Source organism: Arabidopsis thaliana, chromosome 2, assembly GCF_000001735.4.
Source record: "Arabidopsis thaliana chromosome 2, partial sequence".
Lineage (NCBI taxonomy): Eukaryota > Viridiplantae > Streptophyta > Magnoliopsida > Brassicales > Brassicaceae > Arabidopsis > Arabidopsis thaliana.
In genome coordinates this window covers 11,636,841-11,650,167 of record NC_003071.7, presented here as the reverse complement: position 1 = coordinate 11,650,167, position 13,327 = coordinate 11,636,841, and the positions used below count along the sequence as shown (strand labels likewise).

Below are 13,327 nucleotides of genomic sequence, written 5' to 3'. Positions count from 1 at the left end.
CCTAAAAGTTTGTTTTTAGATAAAAACAAAAGAGATAAAGAAAAAAAGTGTACCCTCGGAGATAAATTAAAAGACGTTCCTAAATATAATTATTAAAAATATATATGTATATATATATATTAAAATATTTAATAACGGCATAAGTCTAGAAGTTAGAGGATTTGTAGGATTATGGATTGTCAATAAATAAAAGAGATTTTCATTTTCTGGTATTGCTTCCCGTACACACAAATAATAAATACACATAAGTTCAAGGTGTTTAATATTGAGCTTATATTTAAAATAGGCATTTTAAATAAAGTTATTTCAAAATAGGTATTTTCCACAGTTGAATACAACAGTGTCGATTTATTGCTTCAATCGGGACAATTTTGTCCCTGTCTTTTTTTCCTTCTCTTCTTCTTCATCGTCTTCTTTCTTCTTCTTCTTTATCGAACATAGTTGCAAAATCTGATTAAATCGATTTCTTCTTTGTTTTTCAAGCAAACTTAATTTTTCTTTTTAATTACACAATACTAAACCCTAAGATAATATATAGGGAACCCAATCGAAAAAATTTATAGATTTTATGGAACTTTAGTTCTGATTTTGTGGAATTTCGGTTCTGATTTTAGAGAATTTCAGTTCTGTCCACATGACTACGATAGGCTGTGTCCATGGCGGAAATAAAGAAGCTTTCTTTGTTGCGACTTAACCTTCGTAAGCAAAGTTGGAATCTTTTCCCACCCAGAGTCTTCCTATACCAAGAATAAATCGGTTCACAAATAACAATGAGTTGAAACCGGTTTTTGAATATCGTCTCACCTGTCTTTTTCAAATTACCAGTAATCACCACAAGTCCATTCTTGAAATGATGAAACCGGTTTAAATCCCTCACAATGATCTCTCTCTCAGTGATTTTCCATATAAAAACTTGGATTCTTGAAAATCCGAGTTGTTGTCTTTGCAGGAGTGGCGATTTAGAAGATGATGCATATATCGCCATTGTTTCAATTGAATATAGGGAACACACACGATTTATTGCTTCAATTGGTGATGCAAATATCGAATATAGGAAACAGACACGACTTATTGCTTCAATTGGGTAAAAGATAATGCAAATGAGAGGAGGATAAGGATGACTTTTCACAAGAGAAAAGTACCTCTTTCGAAAATCATGTAAGGAAATACCTTAAAATAAATATATAACCAAGACAAATGCCTATTTTCTAATAAACTCTTTAATATTTAGATTATTTTATTATTTATCATGTTAAATTAAATTCTGAAAAACTCATTAACACTTTAATTTAACATCAAGCAATTCGTAATTACTAATTTAAAGATTTAACTTAGTTATATACTGATATTTTAGTGGGTGCAAAAAGGTCCAAACCATATTATTTTTTAATAGATTATTAACTACTTTTACTATGTACTAAGTTTTTTTTTCCCCATAAAAACGATCTATAATTACTATGATATTTTTAACAGAAAAACTATGAACATTATACTGAATCACTAAAAGAACATCGTAATACTTTGACCACAATAAAATAAAATAAAGATATAATTTGAGCATTGGGAGGTTTTTAGAAGGCACCACACCGAATGATTTCAAGTAATCTTGACAGTTTTTTTAAATGTAACTGCCAGTATGTTACAAAAGGATAATGAAAGTTCTGCGGGAAGATGGACCGTAGATAGCCTCTTATTGTATGGTTTGTACAATTTACAAGTTTAAAAAGAAAAATCCGACTGAGTGAGATTTTGTAGTGAAAAACATATTATTTGTGTTCATGATCCACGAAACTAACAAAAATACAAAATAGTTCACATGTCATCAATCACGAACGATCAATTTATCGGTTGTCGACCAATATATCAGTCCACAAAATCACTGTTTTTCTTAATTGATACTGATTTTAAAATTTAATCAGCATAGTTATTACCATTAAATAAATAAAAAATACTGATAGCAGAATTTTATGTAAAGTTCTGATAAATCATATTTATGAATATTGGTGGTATATAGCACATAACCATTGGTAGAGACATTTCATGTGATGCCATTCTCGTCCATGGTCAAATAAAGACAAATAAACAAACACTCAAAGTTTTGTAACGTTGATTTTTTTTTTCTTAATGTGTAACGTTGATACCATGTGAGAACACACATAACATTTATTGAAAATTTGTTTCGTCTATGTTTCTTGTGGAAAAAACATTTGCTATATACCAAATGAATATAGACACATCCCTAGTAACTTAGATGGTACATAAACTATAGGTGGTAATAAAGTAAATATTTGTGGTAGGCTGCAACTTTCGAGTGAAAACATAATATAAAAAAATGAATTTTTGTTTTTTGTTTGTCAAAAAACTGATTTTCATTTGTTATTAACAAGAAAAGGTAGATGAGAAATTGGGAGAAAGAAAAAAAAAGAGATGTTTTAATGCTTAGATGTCTCATAAACCATCGAGGTGGAATTAGTAGTTGTTGCTGTCTTGATGACGTCACCGGTGACAATTTGCCATTCACTCTCTGAATTTTCACAGAAGTGGCAGTGCCTTTTTTACTATCAGAGAGACCCCTAAAGACAATAGAGGCCCAAACTACATTCTCTTTTCAATTGTTTTTTTTTTCTTTAGCTCAACTTCAACTTAATATTAATCCAATAGATTCTCTTTTCAATTACATTCGCTGAATATATATATATATATATATATATTTGTTTAAGCATTCATTTATAGTAATTTATTAAAAAGATCTAAGAAAAATGTTATATTGTATTTAAAATTATCTTCATTTAATAAACTAAGGTTAAAGAATCTTACTTTAAATAGATTGTTTCCATACAAATAGAGTTTTTCCATATGACAGTTAAAATGTTGTAAAATATAAAGTATGTGGACGTAAATTTTTCGAAGTATATGGTTGATTCTTCTTCGAGCAAAAACTTTGTGTGCGTGTGGCCACTTAAACTCTTGGATTTTGTTTTGATGTCTAATTTAAGATTAATTTGCTGAAAATTCCTGCAAAATATTTATTCATTTTTGAATTAGTCGGGTTTAACTTGAAACTTGTAGGCTAAAATTGATGTGACTTTTATCTTACACGTTTACTGTTAATCTTAGATTGATTTGTGGAAACTCTTGCCAGAATTCACCTTTGGATTAGTCTGACTGTGAAATTTGTAAGTTGTATCTATAAAAAGTGCTAAAAATGTATGTGAGTGTTGTCTTAGATCTGTAATTGCTAAATATTTAGAATTTTAGAAAATTATAAAGCAAAAAGCAAAATAAAAATAAAAAAATCATTGTACCATGTATGTTCATAATTTTCCGGTTATTGTAGCGCAAATGGTAAAATGTCTGGTTCTCTTCCGTATTGCCAAGTATTCAAGATAAAAATATGAGTAATTTAACATTCGATACCGATGTAATAATTTTGGGATAACATAGAATAGAGAAATGATAAAATATACCGACATGTATAGGAATGATAGAATGAGGATGTTGGAGGGTTGGAGAGAGGAAGAATGCCACGTGGGTAGAGTGGGTAGGGTAGAGAGGGTAATAGAGTGCGAATAATGAAGAATGATGAGACCCTTTGCTTTGTTTTCATTTCAAAATTCAATCCTTAGTTTCTCTTCTTCTTTCATTGTATTTTGTGTATCCTACTAATATGTTTTTTTCTTTTTTTTTGTATATTGAATGATTTATTCATTTCCTAACATGATCTTATGGTTTTGTTATCATTCATTCAGCGTTTAGCATCACATTTGAACTGTATCCTGTGTTGGGGATCCTAACCATATAAACAAATTAATTTTAAGTCAAATATATCATCAAATCATGCTAAAAAAAATGCACAACAAATAAAATCGAAAAATAAGATAACAACATTGTCAAAATTATCATTTGCATTGTGTTGAACGAAGTATTATGTCGAATTTATAGAGGATTAAGTGAATAATACTGTTTTGAAAACTTCTGTAAAATGAATATCTAATTGATTTGCGATCTTTTATTTTCTTGTCGAAAAAAGTAGATCTAACTTTTTTTTCTCGTTTTTCATCTTCATGACATATATGTGATTGCAAAGTAAAGAAGTGGTGCGCAAGTCCTCTTCTTTGGCGACAGTGTGGTGTGGTGTAGATGTATAACAATGTGGTTGTGACGCAGGCCTAAGCATATTGGAGAAGTTTTAACTGTCGAATCATTTCTGATCAAAGATGTCAGAAGTCTTGTTGAGAAGCTTCTCGTAGTTCAACTATTTATGATACCGTTATGAACCTTATATTCATCGATATAAGTATTGGTGGGATCTCTGCTTTCCGTTAGTCATCTATATTTGATCTTGACCACCAGCGATATATCTTTACGTTTTGTATCTGTTAATTTTTTGTAAGCTGGTGGACTGAATCCCATATATATTAAGTTGATAAATAAAGCATTAAATATCTATTGAAAAACAAAACTAATCACGCATTTGTTAACTAGATACCATACTTAACCAATTACTTCGAAATTGCTCACTGCAGCACCTATTCTCGTTTTTTTCTAGGTAATGAACTATTAACGTTTTCTGTTTCTCAATTCTTTTCTTACATCTTTTTGTGATTGATATTTCAAAGTATCCTGGTATTATTAATTTCAACTTCTTCTTTTTTTTCTGGTCGCTGCCATGTCAGTAATTGTCCCACTTTCCTACAGGATGACTAGTGCGGAATGAGGAGTCAGCATTTCAAGATTCTCCCATGGAAGCCTATTGCCTGTGTCATTTGGGTTAAATGCTAGTTACGGAAAAGAACAATAATGGACTTCATAATACAATTTCAATGGTTCATATTCATATTCAAAGCGAACCAAAAAAAGGGAATATATTAGTACTATTCATTTGACTAAAATCCAATCTTAAAACAAAATTATAGCTAACACTAGTAATAAACTGAAACCAATTGAAATAGGAAGAGCTGAGTCAACACAAAATAAACCGAAAACCAAATAGATATCATAACTATGATTCTATACCAAAACATTAATCATATTTAGATTTGAAATAGTTGCACAAAAATTTAGATTTGAAATAACTCAGATACCCATAATTACAATTATAAACAAGGATATGTAGTTATTTTAAGACTGAAATTAAAAACAAAAACAAAAAAACAAACAAATATTTTGTGCATTTTTGGATATTCCAAATATTTTCAAAACAATTTAGATTTTTTTGGCATTTTCAAGTATTTTGAGTTATTTCTCGAATAGTTTGGGTGAAAAAATAGCCAATTTTTTTGTTTTATGCCGGTTTGTCATTCCAAAACTTAACTAAATCAGAACCAAAATAAATTTAATCTAACCCGACTAAAATTTTTGAAGTAATGGAATGAATCTTAATTTTTAGAACTAAAATATCAGAAATTTTAAATATTATATTATGTATAATATTATTCATTAACCTAAATTCTGAATATGTATTAGATAGGGTTATCACACATGTGTCATAACTCAAATAAAATGTGATTTTATTCCTCGACTAGTTCGATTTTTTTCTCTATATATATTATGTTATGACAATAAGTGACAATGTGATTCGTCTAAACAAGTGAACAAAATTATTTTACCAAAAAACAAAAAAAGTGAACAAAATTTAATTTCTCCTTTACAAATCATAATTTTAGTCCAAACAAATATGAAATATCATATGAAGTTTATTGATTGATAATTTGCTATAAAATATTTGTTTGTTAAAAGATAATTTGATATGTAATATATACACCAAAATGCGCAGAAAAAATGCTATAAGGAGACAGATAATATATCCACCAAAGAGTTAATAATACCATTATACCAAACGCTTGACAATATTGACTCTATGCAAAAGTTAACAGGCGAATGATGATTCTGACTTAGTAGACATCTAATGTAATGTCGCTTCAAGTAAATAAATGTTTTCCATCGACGACATTTTGTGTATATCTATTGCAGATGACATTAAATATATTTATGTTTATTGGATTGGGCTATTAGACCTTAAACGTGGAGTATAGAAAGGTTGGGCCACTATTTGAATTAATGTTTATTGGGCAAGGCCCGTGAAGATCAGATCTCACAATGCGTACATATAATTTGCATATACTCAATTATAATTATAAACATCAATTGTTTTATGGGTGAATTTAAAATGTTTACTTGGAAGACCAAAAATTTAAGAATCTATACACGAAGACTTTTTATTTAGGTAAGTTTTTCCTTGCAAAGTTAATATGACAAACGTGCCCCTATATAAAACAAAAAACGTTAGCTTAAATATTTTATGATGTTAGCGTATAACTATATTGTTAGTACGCTAAAATAGCAGATAACGCATTATCGAGATAATAACGTTAGCGAAATATGGATAGGGTTTGATATATGGATGAAATGATATGGGGTATAAACCAACTTAATATGTTAATAATATGTTTGACGATATAAACAAATTCTCAATTATTAAACCAATGATTAGATTTCAAAAACTGATATATATGCGAACACGATAACATTATTATTAAAAAGTAACAAAATATTTAGCATGAAGAGCAAAAAAATTGACTTTTGACCAAACAATCATGTAAAAAATACATGCATCAAAATAGTTAGCAGATAACATATTATCAGGTTAACACGATAACAAAAATCTCGGTAATATTTATTAGGTTAACATGATAACAAAATATTTATATCAATAAGTTTATAATTATATCATGCTAAATCATTTTGTATCGTGATAAGTTATAAGTTATGTGATATATTTATATTTATCGTCTTAATTCATTTATTATATCATATAAAAAATTAACGAATTGTTACAACGTGAAAAATATGAATTTTATACAATAAGATTATTATAATTATGCAGATTTGATTTCAAAGATTGTATAATTATGGGAAGATGATAACATTATTATTAAAAGGTAACAAAATATTTAACGTCAAGAGCAAATGTGATATAGGGGTATAAAGGTATTTTCATGATGGAGAGAGAATGTTGAACAGTTTTTTTTTCTGACACTAAATTTTGCAATCTTTCATGTATACAGATTGATAATACCCTTGTTTTATCCTTTCTAAATCTTCTAAGTAGAGGTATTGGGTTCGAACGTCCATTGGAGGACATCTATTTTCCAAAAAAACAATTAACCTGATGTGAATCCCATCTCTTTGGAAGTCGTTGTATCTTCGGGATTAAACTTCCGAATATTCAAAAAAAAAAAGAAAAAATGTCAAAATCTGTGAAAATTATAAGGGTATTTGAATATTTATCTGTTTCATGAAAATTGATTTGTTTTAGGATTTTTATGTTTAAAACATTGATTTTTATATTTTCTCAATAAGTAGATGACTACTCACATTTTGCGTGGGACATACTTTATAAGATTGGTTGATTTGATCTTTGAGGAACTTAGAGATTATCTGACAATATCTCGTTATCAGATGACACAATCAATTACCTCACAATAGAGATTCCATAGGTCATGGATCGTCATTGACCAGTTTGATAACTAATGCATGAAATTAAAAGTAATGCAAATTAAAATTAAAAGTAATAACAGGGTCATAATATTCCCATTGGTGATGCAGTTTTTATAGAAATTTTGGAATGAAGTAGTGTTTAGATTCACTAGATATCAAATAAATTTCGTTGTGAAAGAGTTTAGGGCTTGGAAAGAATCTAAGTAGATGTGTCAATTAGACTATGAGGTTAGAGACTATGACGAAAAAAGTTGAGTTCGGGCAATGTGTCAAGTAGATGGTCATTTTGGAAAAAAAGTTTATCTAGAGATAGCCACGAGTCTGGGATTGATTCTATCACAGTCGGGTGACCGTACAATATTAGAGTAGGAGCAAAATACTATAGAAAGATTTTACCTCTTCAAGTTTTGCAAACGACAAGTGATTAAAAAGAATCATGTTCAATCTCTTAAAACATCATTTGAGTAACAATAAGTCAATACGCAAAAGGTTCTTATAAGATGACAAAGTAATGAATTGTTTCCATAATGGCTAACTAAGATTAGAAGTTGCATGATAATGCAGTCCACACGAGATGGCTACTTTTTTCAGACCTACTTCTTTTTACTTTATTTTTTACGTTGCTCTAATGGCGCTTTTAATTAGTAATTTAAGCTTTAATTAGCTTTATAACTCAATCTTAACGTTTTAATGATGATCTTTGATCAGTTATGATGGTTTTGACAAAGTAAAGAATACACTTGTCATTCTCTGATTCCAACATGGCTTTAGATTAATTCATGCTAACCCAACTTTTTCAATACCCTAGTGGAATGTCCAAGTCATTCCCTTAATATCCCATCAGTATTTTGTTTCACTTACCTTATGATATAATCAACAGAATATGTTTTCAATGTTATCGTGTCCAAAGTTGAGTTTTAGTGCTATATTTTGTGGACCAACCACAAATATCATCAAAGAAACTTTGGTTTTGAAATTTATTCTAAAGGTCATAAGCTTTCAGAGAAAACAAAAGCATAAAATTATTCTCTAGATCAAAATTTTAAATATATTCAAAACTCATTTTTATTACCTAGCTAAAAATTCACTTGGTCTATACAAAGAACGTATAGTTTGCTAAGCCGTTTTTAAAAATTCGAACAAACATTAAACAGCTGAAAACCAAACAGTAAAAAGAACGTATAGTTTGCTAAGCTGTTTTCAAGACGATTAGAAATATTATAAATATAATCTGGATTTAGTTTCGGCTTTTAACATACAGTTTGTTTCACTTCACTTTTCTTTCTTTCCTCATCCTAGTTAAACTTTTATAACACACTTTTTTAAAGTTGTATTGCATTGTCTTTTTCTTATTTGTTTTTACAGTTACTTACTCTCGGGACGAATGGCGAATTGACACAAATCCACGAATGTAAATAAATAGCAATGTCGCATTATACTTAATTGATCTAAAAAGGAAAAATACTATTATCATAAAGTGAAAGATATAAATACAACTTGGATCTGACCGACACGATGAATTCTCATACACAGTCTCAATCCACCAAACTAAATAGTTATTATCACATTCAATAATAGAAAAAAAATTGATCTCAACACATATCGCGATATCAATTAAGATACGTCTAGCTTTATTTCGGTGTGTGATGGGAAGCTTTCCGAGGAATACAGGCAGATAATGGCATCACCAAAAAATAATGTCTAAATGTAATCTATTAATAAAATCCAAATTTTATATTAGTATTCGAAATTATTTTCTAGATACATTACTATGTCAAAATGTGTTTTAACTATGGATGGATGCTTAATTCGAAGAGTAATGAATTTCCGGGAATTGTGGACCATGTGGTCTATTTTCCAATGTACCATTACTATCTTCAAACACAAGTACTGACAACACAAAGAAAACATAAGAGAAAATATGATTTAGAAAACTATATGAAAGGAATAGGGAAATTTTGAAGATAAAGGCGGAACCAGGCAAATAAACTTTATTTATTTTGGCTGATAAATTTTTAAACATAGATTTGCATTGCAATACAGTTAATTAGTTGTTTAGTTGTGGAAAAGAAGAAAAAGAGTGACTTGTCGCAAACTAATATGGTTATCTAAATACATAAAAGAAGACTTTTGATGTGTGGAGTGGAAGTAGACGTTTCCTCGTTCTTCAACTATCTCCATGGTTCTGCTGACCCACTTCTATTATCTTTTCACATACATTTAACTATACACATATACATAGATTCATTGTAGATTTTAATTTAGTAATAATAATACAATATACTAATAATAAATGTTGACCTACTAAGTTATTCATGTAGGGATCATATAGATGCGTTGCCAAATATTAAACGTGCGGACATCAAATGATAAGACAATACTACCATCTGTAATATATTTTTCTCGTCAACAACCATTAATTAAAATCTTATTTCACCTATAGTATACAAATGGTAAAACGAATGACAATGATAGAAGTGTGATCGTAAAAATATATATATGGTAGCTATACTTATTCTTAGATAGATTGTCTCGTAGATCTACATTTGCGACCACATTGAAATTTTTTAGCTAGGTTGGATATTGGGTGTGAATCGTGCCTAAGATGCAAGTGAGAAATATTGGATATGTAGCAGTAGCATGCCGTGCATATATCATGTATGCTAGAATTGGTGATTGGTCAAAATCCATTGAACTTCGAAACATCACAAGAAAAATATTAATCGTGAGTGTCACTGTTTAGTTGTCCAATGAGATATAAAAGAAAAAAGTACATATTTTTCCCATTTATGAAAAGTCCAATCACATTTTATTTATAAAGGCGACTTATTGGACTTTCTAGTTGACAGATCAATGAAGCAGAGGATATTTAGATGATCATCGCAAGCAGAGAGAAAGACACGTCGAAGAAGACAATGAGAAACTCACACCCATAATTTGCTGCTCATCATTTCTAATTATTAAATAAAAACGGTAATTTAATTTTCTTGATTTGTCACATCTTTATTTCATCATCTTTTGCTTACCTTTTCTTCCTAAGCTCTTGGATATTATTAATGTTTTAGATCGATTTATATTATAATTTGATATTTTCTTGAATTGCAAGTTTTGTTGCTTAATTGTCAGAATAATGGCTGCTTTCTTTCTTGGAGAATCTGAAATGAGAGAACACTCTTCTGATCTTTTTATGATGACTCTGAATCCGTTTCGCGAGCAGACAACGACCACTAATGCTCATGACGATCACTTCTACAACTTGTGCTTTGGTTCCCAACAATATAGACCTCGAGATGAAGTAGGTCATATAGAACAAGGAAATTCTTCCATCTCCACTTTTTCAAACGGAGGAGTCTTCAGGGCTTTGGCTCCGATCTACTTGAAAGCGGCTCAAGAATTACTCAATGAGATTGTCAATGTTGGAAACGGTAGCCACGGCGCAAAACAAGAGCGACCGGTGAGTAAAGAGTCCACGATTTATGGAGTTGAGGACATCAATGGTGGCTATAAGCCTGGCGTAGCTGCTTTGCAAATGAAGAAAGCAAAACTCATCTCCATGGGTGAAATGGTAACTTATTTATACCTACCTATATAATATGTGATACACAAATAATAATAATAAGATCTTTGTATATACAAACCAACCATGGTGATATATATAATGGCAATAAACTTTCTGTTACTTTGAGATCGGGACTCAAGTTCAGTCCATATATTTGGTTATTGCATGTTAAGTATTTGATACTTTATAAAGGTTTCAAAGATTGGTAAATTGATTTGGGAAATGAATTTGGTAAATTATACACAGGTGGAACAGAGATACAAGCAATACCATGACCAAATGCAGACTATAATCTCATCGTTTGAGCAAGCTGCGGGTTTAGGCTCAGCAAACTCATACACACATATGGCGTTACAAACAATATCAAAGCAGTTTCGTGCTGTAAAAGACATGATAAGTTTGCAAATCAAGCAAATAAACAAGCTCTTGGGACAAAAGGAATTTGACGAGCAGCTTAAGAAGTTGGGAAAGATGGCACATCACCATTCAAATGCTTGGAGACCGCAGAGAGGTTTGCCCGAAAAAGCTGTTTCCGTTCTACGCTCTTGGCTCTTTGAGCATTTTCTTCATCCGTAAGTAACGTTTTCTTCTATCTTTAATTCTTGTTACGATTATTGTCGATATATCAGAATGATGGGACCTTGAAGCAAAGGGAACTAACTAAGGATATGGAAGCTAGGATCATTACTTAGTTTTGTATAGACATGCATGCTAATGATTTAGTTGTGTCTTGTTTTGGTTTGTATAGATATCCGAGGGATTTGGATAAGGTAATGCTTGCCAAACAGACTGGCCTTACTAAGAGTCAGGTAATTGATTTCGATTATCAGAAGTTGGACATACTTAAGTTTCTTAATGTTAGATGTCTCATACATAGTACATATACAATTTCATGACATCATCTAACACCGACTATCAAGAATAAATAATCTACAGGTAAAACCGAATATATATATAGATTCAAACAAATTTTATTCCGATCAAAAAAATATTTTTAGAAAGATATCTCTTTATTTCTATTTTTTTTTCTTTTCGAGTCTGAAAACAAAAACGTACCCAAGAATTCTAAGAAAAGCAGGTAAACCAAATATATTTTGGTAAATTTATTTAGATAGATGATGTATATTTATTTTATTATAATTATTTTAATGAAAATAGCGATGATAGCATACGAGAAATATCATATATGTGATCCTTTGTAAAGTAAATCAAATTTATTTTGGTTAAATTAGTAATTATATATATTATGGAATACTTTCTTTTAGCACCCATGATTATATATAATCAAAATAAGTATTGTTAATAGTATCTTGTGTAAAATGGATGTAGGTGTCAAATTGGTTCATTAATGCTCGAGTTCGAATGTGGAAGCCACTGGTGGAGGAACTTTATTCGGAAGAAATGGATATTGAAGAAAGCAGAAAAGGAAGTGACCGGTATAGTACCAAAGGTTCATCTTCAAAGCAACCGTACAATAATACAACTTCAAATGAATCTTCGAACACGATCCTACCCGCCTTTCGTCAAGGATTCACTGAAACTGAAACCCCTAGGCAAAATTCATCCTCAAGTTGCAGCGTAGTCATGAGGTTCACGAAGCAACACATGAATCAAGCGAACTTCATCAATTTCAACGGAGGGTTCGAAAACTATCACACAATGGATGGAAACAGCGTCTCCCTTTCCCTCGGCCTGCCTCATTCTTGTGACCAAACCTTTAATAACATTCATTTTGAGTCAACAAGTCATGGAACTGAGAACTCGGCCATATATTCATCTTCAACTTATCAAATCATGGATTAGAAATAATTAGTGGGGATGATATATTTTCTGCTTGTTGCTTACGTATATTCTGTGTATAGTTTTGGCCCTTGGATGGTTTCGTATGGGTTGATGTGTGTAGATTGATAGAGAGGAGATGATTAAGTAAAGGTTATGATAAAAATGTAGATAACAATACTAAGCTAAAGAAATATATATGGTTTTCGATAGTCAGGTTTTAGTTAGTATTGTTACGTATGAGTGTAAATGAAGATCAGATCAACCGTGAGATCCATATTAGCTAATAGTTGTGACTTTATGAACGTGTATGTGTGTGTGTGTGTGTGTATGTCCCCAAAAACCCTAACTTAATCTCCCACCTCTTCTGTCTTTTTTCTAAAATTTGTTCCACAAAACAATGAATATATATTAGCTATAATTATTATTTTGTTGTTTTACATGATCATCTTAGTGACCTAACCACAAGTTAATTGGCTACCAAGAAGT

General features: G+C 30.4%; 2 protein-coding genes across 4 annotated transcripts; one reads left to right on the top strand and one right to left on the bottom strand.

The window, feature by feature from the left end:
- Positions 1-169: 169 nt before the first annotated feature.
- AT2G27229 (Pentatricopeptide repeat (PPR) superfamily protein) lies at positions 170-1,111 on the bottom strand. Its single transcript, NM_001124924.2, has one exon. It carries the CDS (start codon positions 983-985, stop codon positions 611-613), a length of 375 nt encoding a protein of 124 aa, NP_001118396.1. The 5' UTR covers positions 986-1,111; the 3' UTR covers positions 170-610.
- A 9,247-nt stretch (positions 1,112-10,358) lies between these two features.
- Positions 10,359-13,062, top strand: BLH5 (BEL1-like homeodomain 5; the record flags this gene model as incomplete). 3 transcript variants are annotated; one of them, NM_001336110.1, is made up of 5 exons in its annotated part: positions 10,359-10,473; positions 10,627-11,065; positions 11,306-11,631; positions 11,808-11,868; positions 12,389-13,016. In NM_001336110.1, the coding sequence occupies 4 exons, from the start codon at positions 10,631-10,633 to the stop codon at positions 12,860-12,862; spliced, it is 1,296 nt and encodes a 431-aa protein (NP_001318297.1). In that variant the 3' UTR covers positions 12,863-13,016. The 3 variants fall into 3 exon arrangements, with proteins under 3 accessions (NP_001318297.1, NP_180290.2, NP_001189615.2); NM_128280.3 differs by lacking the exon at positions 10,359-10,473 and having other exon boundaries at positions 10,517-11,065; positions 12,389-13,014; NM_001202686.2 differs by lacking the exon at positions 10,359-10,473 and having other exon boundaries at positions 10,631-11,065; positions 11,252-11,631; positions 12,389-13,062.
- Between the last annotated feature and the right edge of the window lie 265 nt (positions 13,063-13,327).